Source organism: Numida meleagris, chromosome 9, assembly GCF_002078875.1.
Source record: "Numida meleagris isolate 19003 breed g44 Domestic line chromosome 9, NumMel1.0, whole genome shotgun sequence".
Classification (NCBI taxonomy): Eukaryota; Metazoa; Chordata; class Aves; order Galliformes; family Numididae; genus Numida; species Numida meleagris.
This window is the reverse complement of record NC_034417.1, coordinates 11,024,700-11,038,503: the sequence shown is the minus strand read 5'-3', so window position 1 is coordinate 11,038,503 and position 13,804 is coordinate 11,024,700. Positions and strand designations below refer to the sequence as shown.

At 39.6% G+C, this 13,804-nt stretch overlaps 2 protein-coding genes across 3 annotated transcripts in view; both read right to left on the bottom strand.

The window, feature by feature from the left end:
- The window catches only part of ADAMTSL3 (ADAMTS like 3), a 215,349-nt gene extending 214,657 nt beyond the window's left edge, over positions 1-692 (bottom strand). Inside the window, exon 1 of the mRNA XM_021407714.1 lies at positions 574-692. The gene's annotated coding sequence lies outside the window, so the exon portion shown is untranslated. The remainder of the gene's footprint in view (positions 1-573) is intronic.
- Positions 565-13,804, bottom strand: part of SH3GL3 (SH3 domain containing GRB2 like 3, endophilin A3) — a 50,212-nt gene continuing 36,972 nt past the window's right edge. Inside the window, exons 7-11 of one of the 2 annotated variants that reach the window (XR_002441940.1) lie at positions 11,254-11,357; positions 9,902-10,029; positions 4,177-4,303; positions 3,194-3,280; positions 565-696 (exon numbers count right to left, since the gene is read on the bottom strand). Coding sequence is in view for 1 of the 2 variants with exons in the window: in XM_021407732.1 (XP_021263407.1) it covers positions 4,098-4,303; positions 9,902-10,029; positions 11,254-11,357 (438 nt within the window). In the remaining variant the exon portion in view is untranslated. Of the gene's footprint in view, positions 697-3,193; positions 3,281-3,496; positions 4,304-9,901; positions 10,030-11,253; positions 11,358-13,804 lie in introns of those variants that run through there. The other variant, XM_021407732.1, reaches the window with a different exon arrangement.

Here is a 13,804-nt window from a genome sequence, read left to right as displayed (position 1 = left end):
TGTCTAGATCACTTGCTGAAGAACTTCCTAGAGTAACAAAATTTTTCCAAGTCAAAAGCAAGCTGTGATGTATTCCTTTTGTTTATTAAATGTACTGTTTCTGTATTCTAGTACATAGAAATTACCAACTTCAGTATTTGATATTTCCAGATGCAGCATAGCTTTCAGTTCTGATTTGCTGGAACATTTACAGGATATATCTGTCTGTGTTAATGTGAAACATTCCAACAGAAGGTACTGTAACTAGCAATACTAGCACTCTAGTCCCAAAAAGCCAGCCTTCTAAGTGGTGGCTAGAAAAAAATACTGCTAAAAATCAAAATAAGAAAGGTGCATTAAAAATACTTGCTCTTAGTGTCCCTATGTACTAAAGGTCTGAGTCAAGGGCAGTTTGCAGTTGTTTTGTATGTCTAGCTGGGAAGTGGGGGGCAGAGTACTATCTGTTGGCCAGTATTTAAATTAATAGCTTGGTAGCTATCTGAAGGCTGACCCATATCCCTCAGAAACCAAGTAGTCAGCCTTCATCATCCCTGGATTCATTTTCTTTTAGCATCTGTTTACCAAAATGCTTACCTGCTGGTTATATGGTGAAGTAAGAACCTCAATGAGCCTTGTAAGTCCTCTTCTCTGTAAGAGCATAAGCTGCTGATGTTGCAGATCTCTCAATGCTGGTAGTTTTTTGTCTGCATCTGTTACCTTACCAAAATATTAAGTTCTGAGTTTTAAGATCTGTTCTATACTTGGATGCAGTTATTAATATGAGGATTTTCTTACACTAGCTTAATGTTCTTAAATTAAGCTGTTTAAGTCTTTAAAAATATGAAAACTAATGCTGATTTAACACACATTTTATCAGTTTTGAACTCCTGTTCTACTTTATGCCCCATAGAGAAATAAATGTTGCTGTATCTTTCTATATTTATCTTTATGTTGAACTTTTTATTGTTAAAGAGATTTTTCATGAGCAGATATTAAAATCTAAGATATTTATAGTTAAAATAAATAAAAGTTGGTTTATTGATGTTTTTTTTTGAGTGGCTCAAATGACTCTGAGTAATACAACTTCCTGTATAGAGTCAAAGGTTTCTTAGTTCTATACTACATTGTGCTGTTTACATCTTTCACTCAGTTCCTTTAATAAAGCTGAATTGTAATGAATTTCACTTAAAAGCAGTACTCAGTAAATTACATGACACTTCTAGCATAAGGTGAAGACGGTATGAAGCAACAACCTGTTCAGCTACTCCATTGGTCTTGACATGAAACAGCTATGGAACAGGATCTTGCCTAGTACTGCCCCCAGTGGTTTAGGAAACAATCTATTTTTCTATAGTCAACTATAAAAGTCTTCTGTAAAGTTTATGAAACTGGTTTTTAGCAGCCACTATTAAAGGGCACAAACCGAAGTATCATTACTCTAATTTGTGGCTTCTCTTGTGCAAACTCCCCCTAATAGTGAAGTTAAACATAGCTGGCCTCCTATAAACTTACTCTATTAATCAGTCCAAGCAGTAAGTATAGTTCTCCTGACTTGTTTCTTCTACCTTAGTGCTCTTCCACAGAGCTGTACTGTAGCTGACAGGGGCCTCTACTAAATGCAAGCTGCCTACTGCAAAGCTTAGGAAGGATTCCATTTTTCATTTATGTGCTTGTTTGCACGTGCACATTCATTTTTTTCCTTTAGGGAATTCTGAGGGGGAAGACGACAGTTCTTGTCCTCCATGGAAATACAAGACCGGAGAGACCTCTGATAAAGGGAGGAAAAGTGCAAAAGCTGAACACCTTAATGCACATAAGTAAGTAGCACAGCATAGTTTGAAAGGCCAGCATGGAAGCACCATGTTTGAGAGCAGAGAATAAGCAGTAAGCTGTTTTGTTGTATATCTATCTAGTTGCAAGCTTAGGCTGGCATATCCAGTCTTCCACTGCTTGTACTCCATAAAATAGATTGCTAGAATGGTATACAGAAACTCTAACATTCATTAGCATGCAATTGAAGAGCTGTGAGCCACAGACTGTATGCTGTAATGTATGTCATACACAGCTCTGCTTCATATTTTCTCCAAATTTAGATTTCTTTACTCAAATGAAAAGGCCATTCTACTCAAGGCACTTTTTCAAGTAACGTCATTACCAGCTTTAGAAGATCAAGCCACTTTGTTAACTAGTCTTTCTTCTCCCTGGCTACTGCTTATTTACCAAAGCAAAATGTAGGTGTCAAACTCTAGTTCACAACAGCTTTACTTCTTGGCTGCTGTTAACATAAATATTTTGTTTTTCAGAAAACACTTAGGCAATAGTCCTTTCACTGCTCCAACTCAGATGCACAAGTATAACAACTGTACACTGAGTTGTTTGGTATTAAGCTAATAGGTCGTGAATCTCAAATACTTCAACCTTTAAAAGTTGTTCCAAACATTTTGTATTCAGAATATCACAGCCACTTTTGTTCAAGAACTAGGTAGGGCCAAGTTACTTTCTGCATTGCTGCTCTGCTCTAATAACTGCTAGCTACTCACCCAGGAAGTTGGAAAACACCTAATAAATCTCCTTCTTTCCAGAGTTATCATGCCCTAATTAGTCAGCCAGCCGTAGCCAAAGATTTAAAGAATAATCCTCTACTTCTCTTGTCCAGGCCAGAGATGGGGGAAACTGGAAAGCCATGTTTTGAATAGCTGGCTATGAGCTATTTACATTTCTTACATAGAAGAGTTACTGCACCTGTGGTACACATGAAATTCTTTTCTCTCTAGGGAATGCTGTTTCTACTGGACTGCAGAATCAAATGGAGCTTGAAACACTGAAGCTGGATTCAAGGCCTTTTGTCCATAAAGAGTTCACTTTCCTTTTCATCATTCCTCTATTTTGTCCATAGAGTAATTGCAAAAGATCATGTTTGTCTCGAGATGCTGAATTTTTCAGTCATTACTACATCCACATTTCCTGAGCGAAACAGGGAAAGGTTAACACACGAATAATTAAATCTATATTCACTTTGACAGTACTTAAGCCTGAGCCTGTCTGTCCCTCATTTTGAGGTCTTTTTTGCATGTTTTAGTTACAGCATTTGCCTTTTTACCCTCAATCTACTCTCTTCTTCCTCATTCCCCATTCTTTAAGTAATAAATAAACAGACAATAGAGGAAGTGTGACTAACTTTACATTGTTTGTAACCACGACCAGTGATACTCACCCATTTATCTCAATGGAGGTCTATGGAAACTGCGGAGCTAGGATCAGTTCGCACTTGGTTCAAAGGATTTTTTCTCTTATTCTCCTGCTACAAGAAAATTTTAATAGATATTATGAATGTTACACAGTCAGTGACAAGAGAGCAAGACTATTACAATTCCATTTGCTGAGGTGTCATAAAACTAATAGTTTGGGTTTTTAAAATGTATCTTTGTTTTTCCACTGAAATCTGACTTATCCAACCAGAGTGATCCTGCAGCACAAAAACAAATGCCAGCACTACAGGAAGAGAAGCGGCAACCACTCTTATCCCACCGAAATATTTATTAAGTTTGGTCAGCAAATTATAGGAATCTTCAATTCTGAGAACTTGTACTTAGTACAACAACATCGTAATATTGACAACAATCACTTTGCCTTTTGTCAACATACAATGTGAAACATGGATTAACTTGTTCACAATAAATTACAGTGTGATCGATAGATGAAAAGAGCTCAGTGATATCAGTAACTTAGGAACTCATTACAGTTAGCTTCACTTACAGTCTTTTTTAAAAATTGTTTTAAATAGTAAAATCATTGCAACAAAAGATTTAAAAAAACAAACCAATGTACAATAATAGCAAATAAATGCATTTTGGGAGCAACAGTGAGCTACCAGTAAACACTTCATACAGTGATCTTCAAGGCACAAAGCAAAAAAACTGGGTATGGGTTTTTTTGCAGGTTGATGGTGTCAGGGAAGGCAAAATTTTTTTGAATATAAAATAAATACATTTTAAAAAGACGCATACAAAAGTCAGTAAGTCAGTCAAATAGCAAGGCTTTCACAGAATGCCACACTGACAGAACATTTGTGAATCCATTTCAGTCATGAAATCATGTTCACAGCTTGAATGACACAATCACTGAGGCAAGGGTACCATCACTTCAACATAATTAATGGGGAAGAAGCCAGACTCTCCATTTAACATCCCTTCATACCAATTCTCATCAATCTGATTGGTCAAAGTTATGATGTCCCCTTCCTTAAATCCAAGCTCGCCTTCATTTTCTGGTTCAAAGTCATAGAGAGCTTGGCAGCAAGGCTGATCCACGTGCATTGAAGAACCTGCCCCCGTGACAGGAAAAAAAAAAAAAAAAGCGTTAAGAAAGCTTTATAGCATCTCACTATCCACTGAACATGAAAATAACAGGCTAAAAATGTAGCTGTCATGATTTTTGCACATGTGTATTTGCAGGAGCAAGGTTTTCAGCTGCCCCTGCATTAAGGCTTCCAACTGCACTTTCCTTGAGCAGTGAGCAACATTTCTGAGTTTCTGCTCCCCAAGTTTACGTGTTCAAATCTTTTGCTATCCATGTCCTTCACCTGACCTAAAGCAATGGTTATGCTAGTAATGGTGGTGCCTGTCAAAGTCCTACAGGTGAAAACAAACAGCTAACTCTACCAACATACAACCTGGCTGTTCTTGTGACTTATACTGCTTGCTCATATCCTATTATAGCAGTCATCAGGCAACGTTACTCTTATAATGTTAAGGTTGCTGTATGGAAACACAGCAGTAAGTACATACATCTACAGGAAAAAAAATACAAATTAAGGTAGAAAACAATCACCACTAACAAAAGAAATTAACTTCATAAGTGCAGTCACCTAGTCACCATCAGGAAGAGGTGGGTCATTGGTTTGGGTCCATGGTACAGATACGTCTGTAACACATCCTTTCATTCACAGTTACTGTAACACATTCTAATAAAACATAATCCAATGTTCAAACTGTAAAGCTCAGCAGGCAAAGACTAGTGAGAGGTTCAACCACAGTTCAGCCATTACAGATTTTCAACAATACAGGCAGAGTATCCAAGCAAAAGTCTGCTAATTTGAAATACACTTCTAAATGAAGAATAGGAGAAAAGACCTCACGCTGCTGCCGTGTAAACAGCAGTAAACCACACTGCAGCATGACAGACAACTCTTTAACACTCTCTTACTAGGATTAAAGTGGTTAAACCTTTTAAGTTACTGTGGTTGTCTCACTTGCAACATTGCAACCACTCTCAAATGTTCTAGTGGTAGCTATCTATCTCCCTCAGCTATCACACGTGGTTAATCACGCCATCAGCCTGAAGACCAATTTTTGTCCATGCAAATCTGCACCCAATGATACAGCAATACAGATATAATAGCTAAGGTGTTAAAAATGCTTGGCATACTTTTAAATGTGCTATACAGTGATGTATAGGAAACTACTGAAAAGTAACTTTGGTATTTTCTAAGAACAGGAGAAGTCTTCTAGGAAACCAGGTGACGCCTATTCTGCTGATCAGTAAATGAGGAATAACATTTGGTGTTACAACTGGGAAGTGGGAATTAATTTTGTTTGGGGGATACGTTCTATCCTTTACAAATAAAGGCTCTTTTCTGCTGTATTAACAATGCAAGAGAGCTGTCAACACAAAGACCCCCTTCAAGCAAGCCTCCCCAGGACACTGCTGAAACAAAGCTGCACTCGTTCTCTGCCTGTGGAAAGCATGGGGTAACAACAAAGTTTTACAAGCACAAACTGAATTATGGCTTGTCTAATACAATGGCACAGGCCAAAGCTTGTTTCTGGACTTATTTTCACTGAAATAGTCCATTCACAGAAAAGAAGATGAGCCACGGTTTTACAACAAAAATGGACTGACTGCATTCAAAAATAGCTGAGTTATTTCCAGAGTCTCTGCCAAGGTGAAGCTGATACCAACTCACCAGCACTGTCAGCAGCAGAAGGCAGTGCTTGGAATAATTGACAAAGCTCCTAGCCTTTACCAGCTGCTCCGATGGGGCTAATTTATTATTGCAAGTCAGTTAATTTCTGACAGCAAGGTACCTGATAAGAGATGGATCGCATTTGGTTCACTTTTAGCTCCAAAGAACTGAAAAGAAGTGTCTGGCAGCCTGGAAAGATTTCAAAATAATGGTCACAGCCAATACAACCGGTTTCAGTCCAGGCTGCTGGATCAGTCAAAGTCTTCATGAGAGTCAGGCAGCTCCTGCTACTGTATAATCCAATGAGACAAAGCCTCCCTGACAAAAGTAATGGGGGCAGCACTGCTTGACAGTCTGCAACACACACTGTTTAACATCACAGAACTGGTGACATGACTCCAGCCTTTTCCCATCTATTAAATACTCGCTCGTCCTCTTCTGTTGCAGAGACCTAAGCTAAAGAAATCACACCCTTTTTTCCCCGCAGGCACGTTTTATGTGAATTTGCAGCACCAGGCCCATCTCCTTAATTCTGCCATCGTGGGGCTAGATTGCCACATTTCATTGCCACGTATTTGAAGATGATCACTTAAACCTGGACAGTGCAAAATGGAAAAAACAGCAAAAGGCAGGTTAAGCAACAAGCTGTCTGTGATTTCTGAAGCACCACACGGTAAAACCAGAACACGGAGTGTTGGGTTGGTTTTTTTTTTGTCCTTCCAAAAGGAGTTACTGTCCATACCTGCACCTACTCGACTTCTATACCAAGATGTATACATATATGGTAGCAATTATACTTTAATAATCACAAGCTGGAAGCTTGCGAAGATAATTAGTCCCAGTCTCCCTCACAGCTGAAGTGTGTAAACATTTAGATGCCTATGTTAAAATCCAGCACATGGCAACCAGACCCAATTAGTTTATACCACAGTCAAACCTGACAAACAAGAAGAATGAAAAGCATGATGTAACACAGCATTTAAGAGTTGTAGAGCAGATGATGCTCACAGCCTCAGCTGATTAATGAGGGTAACAATGAATTAGAACAAAAACACAGATTTGTTGTCTGTGCTTAATCAAAGTAGCTGAATAATTTACAACATTAAAAAGATGTTTCTGTGACTCTAGCTCTGCAAATGTGTACAAGTCATTAGTAGTAAATAATCCCCATGTGTTAGGAATTGTACATAAGAAAATACCATTTGTGCTCCAAGAAACTAATACTTAACCTAGAAAGCAACAGCTGAACACAGAAAAAGTCATTTCAACACTCAGAACTGGATCGTGGCAGTTGTGCTGAATGTATCACAGCTTACTTTTAACCATCCAGTTGATGTTCATGAGCTCATGGAACGCTGAGATACTGCTAACTTCAATGACAGCATCAGGGAAATTAAAGGTCTACATCTTGATAGAGCCAATGTGTAAACAGGGGAAGTTAAGCATGAAAGTGCTTGTGTTGGATGAAGCTTTCTAAGCAAAAGGAAAGGATGATCATGATGCTAACCCTTAAAACATCGTGCAGTGTTTTCCTTACAGCCACCTGGTTCACATTTCTAAATCACAGACCACAAATCAAATCAAATCTGTTTCACAATTTTAAGCAGCAACAGAAAGGTTCCCCACTGACAAGCAGGGTACATTCACCCCGCTGTAACTCCACAGAAATTCATATGGATAACTTTTGAGCACCGAACAGGAAGAAAGAAGAGGATGAGCAATGCTTTCAGGAGGTAAACAGAGAGTCCACAGCTCTAGATTATAATGGAGGAAAAAAATTACAGATGTTCCAAGTACTGAGTCTAAGTCTTTCTAAAACTAAATCTAATCCAAGTCTTTCTGATAAAATTAACATCACTAATTGCAGCAACCGATCCTAAATTTTTCCTATACTTCCTTTTTACCTCTTATGACTATGTTTTCTTTTCCATTCTGATAGCACTGACTGAGCCAAGCATTAAGTGAAAACCCATCATTATAAGCAAGCAGCTGCTGCTGTAGTGTATGAATGGAATCAATGAATGGAAGTGGTTTGCTCCTTTCCCACCTTAGTCACCAGCGGCCATCCATTTTTCAGTTCTTTCACAGAATTTTAGCTCATTAAAACTGGCTTTTTTTCTTTAAGTAAGCAAGCTGGCAGCAACCTTGAGAAGTCATCTAACTTGCCCTTCTCCCAAAGGCTGGGCTGCTTGCCTTTAAAATATCTCTTAGATCACTCTGTTCATGATGACAGTAAACCATGGTAAGGTGTACACTGCTGAATCTCTTTTTTGATGTATTAGTTTATGCACAAATGCTGAATCTAAATTTCCTATCTCCACATATGACACAAAAAAATCCTATATAACTTGATAATTTATATGGGCCTAGAAATTTCATGCTAAATTTTTAATAAAAGTTGTCGTGTTTTTACTGCTTTCATCCAGATGTGCTGTGAAAATAACCAGAAAGTTAAGGATTTGTACATTGCTGCACACATTCCTAGTGCTCTGAATGTGACCTTCCATCAGGTCTTAGGAACCAGCGGCCCTCATGCAAAGAGGGGGTTATCTCCCTCAATCCCACATTCAGCAGCAGCACAGAACTGCTGTATTGGCATTTGGGCAGCATGGGGAGCTTCACTAACACACCCTCAGGTAGCTTGAAGCACAAAGAAACAAAATGAGGGGCAGGATCATGCTGGGTGGATTTATGCTGCCAAACTGCTGCAAATCCCTTTCAGCATGGATTGTGTAACAGCCTCATCTTGTACCAGAGTGCAAGAAAGTTCGAGAGATTCTAGAAAGAACAAGAAGTTACAGCTCTAAGCTTTTTTCTTCCACCTTTAGTTCCCTTGTTTCTCTCCCAGTGACATTTAAAAAGGAGAAAGACTGTAGGAGAGAGGAAACCAGAGTTACAAGAAAAAAAAGAAAAAAACTTCAGAAAAAGATCCAAAATCTCATGCCAAGTATAGAAGGGAACCTTGGGCTCACTGACTCCTCTCTATTTTCCTTACAAATCATGTTGATAGAACAAAATGGCTTTTTCATGCTCTTTTCTTTGCATATTATTGTTGTTTGTGTTCTGTTGTTGTTGGTCTGTCATCACTCACTGTAGGCATAAAGGAGATAGGGCAAAAAAGTTTATTCATGAGATGTGGAAAAGTTACTTCAATGAGTAGTGGTAATCATTATTACAGTTTATACAACTTTTGTGGGCTTTCAATAGTTATTCCTTTTTCTTTTTTTCCCCTTTTTCTCCTCAGTAGAATTAGAGCCAAACCACAAGAAGGGACCCTGCTTCCCCAGCAAGGGGTTCCTAAATGCTACAGGATCACAGAATGGCTTGGGGTGGAAGAGATCACCAAGTTCCAACCCTTGCCACGGGCTGGTTCCCACCCACTAGATCACTTTAACCCAGGGCTCCATCCAATCTGGCCTTGAACACCTCCAGTAATTCAGTTTAAAAATTGCACACATTTCAGTGCGTATTTTAGGGGAATGAAAGGACATTAAAGTAAATTATGTTAATAAAATTAGTTAGGATGGGAGTAGTCTCCCTGAATTTTACATGGCTAATAGTCAAGATCCTGTGCTGATCACTTACAGTCTCAGAGTGTTGAGAGAAATTAGCAGCTGGAGATGTTCCAGACAGTGATCTAACATCCCACATTAGGCATCTGTCTTTTCAAGAAATGAAATGCTTTCTGCAAGTGATTCTCTCTCCTCTCACCCTTAGTGGCAATGCAAACAACCTAAAAAACCCAGCAGAGTGCCGCACTTCAAATTCAGATGGTAGAAGACTGTTGAGAGGAAACCTGCCACACAATTTCATTTCCAGACCTGGAGAACAAACTGGGGTCAAATACCTGCATACAGATGCCTCATGAATCCACCATTCTTGTGGTACAAGCAATACAACAAGCAATAATCTGGTAAAATATCCACCAAAATGTTAATTCTGTGGCCACAGGCTTACCTGATGATTTTATAGAAGAACTATATGCAATCCCATTGTGCTGCTGACTATCACCAGTTTCCAGAGTTGTAGTTATTACAGGTTTTGGCTTAAATTCACGTTTAGGCCGACTAGATGCTACATTTATTCTGGAACACAGAAAAGAGCGGCAAGAGATTCACTTGAAGGAGCAAATACTCACAAACTTTCCATCCAGGTTCAGTACATTTGCATTTGAAAGGTGAGGAAAAACCTTTCTGCTGTGAGTTTTTGGACTTTTATTAGTTTTTTTGGAGGAGCGGGGTGATGGTGTGAGGAGAAGAAGTTATTCACTAAACGCTGCTCAATTCTAATGCAGTACTTGAGTTTCAACAAGTCTCTGTTTTATTTAATGCTATGGTCCTGCTGACAGAGGTAAAAAGCTTAACAGCCTGAGTCTGAGAAGTGCTGAGCATCCACAGCTGCCACTGAGTTCAGCAGAAGTTCCAGGAATGAGCTGTCTGGAAAGCTCAGCTGTAAATGACATATGCAGAAGCCCAGCCAGGACAGAGGCCCAGGGACTGTATCTCAGATGGTGCATTTTTATTAGAAAAAAAGGGAAATAATCATCTGTACAGCAAATCTGCCACAACACCTCTTCCTATATGTGCATGTGGTCCGACTGAGACCACCTCATCACACTGGCCCTTCAGTTGGGATGTTGCAGGGTATACAGGCACTGCTAATCCTGTATGGTGCTCACATCCATTGCTTCAAGTCTGTTCTCAGAAAAGCCCCAAAGAAGTTATCTGGACTCTGACAGTACTATTAGCCTACACTATGGCAATGCTCAATTCATTTAAGTCTCCTGTTCTCCTTTGCTTTTCTGAGTGATGTACAACAAAGCAGCTTTTTTTTCCTATTAGTATGACACAAAATATCTGGCTTTCCACAGTTCATTACATCACAACTGTGCTCCTAGCCAGCTAGCAAAATCTTTTGTTGCAGAGTTTTGTTATGCCCCATAATCTCAGTGAAAACACACCAACCGCCCAGCAAAGACTCCAAAACAATGTTCAGAAAGTATGCAAGTTTAAAAAAAAATCTACAAACAAACGGAGGCTGTCCTGCTTAACCTCTGCAGATGTGAGGGAGGGAGTCTGCATACTCTCAAAGCTTGCTGGGAAGATCTCATGGTACATAAAGGCTCACAGTTCAGCAATAAATTGCCAGGTTGCAATGGTTTAAAGCAACGAGGTCCAGAAGGGCACAAGGGCACAGCAAGTGTGCATGTGTGAGATGGTGCCACAAGATCTGCTGCTTCAGTGACTTTCCATATTAAGGAACCTGAACTGCAAATGAGGCTCAAAATTTTCTGATGGGTTCAGTCTTACCGGTTTTGCAGCTTGCTCTGCAGATCCTCCAATATTTCTGTAGATTGCTTGTGGTAATCTAGTGCTGCTTCTACAAACACAGCCAACTGGCTAACTTGTTCTACCTGAAATACAGAGAGCAAACAGTTTTAAGGAGCCTGCAGTACATTCAGCTGAAGCATAAACAAACATCATTCAAAACAGATCTGGTATCTCAAAAGACCATGATACCTTGTGGGACTATTGAAAAAGTACGTGTGATTCTATCAAAGAAATTGTCACTTGGAACCTGAACAAAACTGAGGTGTAGCTTCTAGTTCACTAACTCAGGGCTGGTTCCTTAAGTCATTTCCTTTCACAGCGTACAAATCCCTTTTGCTTTCAACTTCCAAGCCAGCTGTCTGTCAACACCCAAGCCTGAAACAGTTACAGTGCACAACCCCTTAGCAGGTGAGAGTGCAGCTTTTCTGATCAGCAATGTTGGGACACATTACACTGTGACAACTCTTGTGACTCAGACCCATTAATGGTTATTAGCCATGTTTATGAACTACAGTTCTGAAATTATCCGCACTTACCTCACTAGATGGCAGCATTTTATATATAAACCAATACTTGAAATGTGATTTATCTACTATTATGCAAACCTGCTTGGATTGAAGAAGTATCAGCCAATCACTCAAGTGTATGAATGCTGAGGAAAGGAAGGATGTGAAAGAGAAAAAAAAAAAGGTAACAAATAACCTCATTCCTCTTCCCGTGATGAAAACTGAAAAGCTCAAGATGCACTACAGTGGAACAATAACAAATGCTTATTTGTTCTCTTCCGTTTTTGTTCTTTTCCTTTAAGACAAGGAGGAGGACAGAGCCCAAGAAGTCCGATATGTTTCCTTTCCACCACATCTTCACATGCTGGATAACAAGAAGGTGTCTGTGAAAGCTTTCTGCAAATGTTTTATGGACCCACGGCAATTTTAAGCTCTACTTTCTCTGCTTTTACTCAGTTGAAAAAATTAATAGAAATTCTGCTGGGACTCCAAGAGAGCCAAACATTGTCACACAGCATACAGAAATTAAATGCACAGAACCAAATTAAGAGCTGATACAATTCCATCTAAGTCGAGAGAGAGTAATGTAAACCAGCTGAGGATAATGCACAGTGTGCCTGGGTTTTTGGATGGGGCGGTCAGAGAAAATAGACAGACAAGGACTGTCAAGACAAGATGAGTGAGAGCAAGGAGGAATATGGAATTGGGGACTGGGAGAAGAAGGAGTGACTGGGAAAGAGCCAGAGAGACTCGTGGGATGAAAAGGCACTTAGCTCGAGGAGCTTGAGACTGGCTGAGTGGGAAAGGCAGGATGATGGATCTGATAAGAAGTGCATGCACAAGTGTCGGTGTGGGAGGTCTGGAACTAGCTGTGTGAAAAGAGAGAGAAAGATGTGAATCAGGACTGAGTCTGGGTGAGGCACCTGGCAACGTGGTTGGGAACCAGAGCACTGAGAACAGAGACTGCAGGGCAACAGAAAAAAAGGGAGACACTTGGGGAACACGGAAGGACAGTAAGGAAGTGACTGCATTTAGCATCTCTGCAAACCCAGTGAGAAAGACTAGAGTTAGAAAAGAAGGCTGGAATGAGAAGTTTGAGGGTGGGAAGCAGGTTTGGTCAGCACAGAACATCAGAAGGAAAGAGCACAGTTTTCTTGAAATATAAACAAAAGAAAGTGGGACTAGAACAAGACCTCACAGGGACATCCAGTTGAACTCCCTCCCAAAGGAAGAATCGATGATACTGGTAAGTCATTCCTGATCAGTTCTCTTGTGGCTTAGATAACTCACTATAATCCATGCACTGCTTCATCTTTGGTTTGGTGCTTTGGCTAAATAAACATTTGAAGCATTTCTCAATTGGTTATGCAAAGAACTATAAAACACATACATTGGCAACCTGGTAGAGCCTACAATGGGACAGCAGGAATAGTGTACTGAAATTGTTTATAGAGGATGTTAAATTTTTGCTGCCTTCATATAACTTGTGCAGGTAAAATGGCAAGAGAGTTTTTGACTTACACACTGCTGTAACAAACGCATCCCCCTCACAAGCAGTTTGGGAGCTACAGGCTAGTTTATAGCTGGTTATTATGCAGTTAGAGAAGTTGTTTGCATTGAAATGATCTCACTTAACAGCTCCTCTTTTTGCTTTTGTCTTTCATATTCCAGTCAAAAAGAAAAAAAACAACGATGGAGACTTATTAGAAAAAAATGGATATCCTGTATTCTGCCTGCAGATAATAAAATGGCCCCTAAAGCATCTACCCAGCTTTCTTTTTGTACAGTTCCATGATTAACACAGGAAGAGAACGCACTCTGCTATTCCTCTGTATGTGCACAGAAGAGAGGATTATCCTAAGGACCACAGCTGCTAATTATTTAGATACAATTTCACTGTGGACTTGGAATCTGAGCCGAAGTTCAAATACCTGAGCACAACCCACATAAACTCGATGCAGTAATTTTTAGAACCAAAATGTAGTTGTAATTTTTAGAGTCCAAATCACCCAGATCTTTCACAT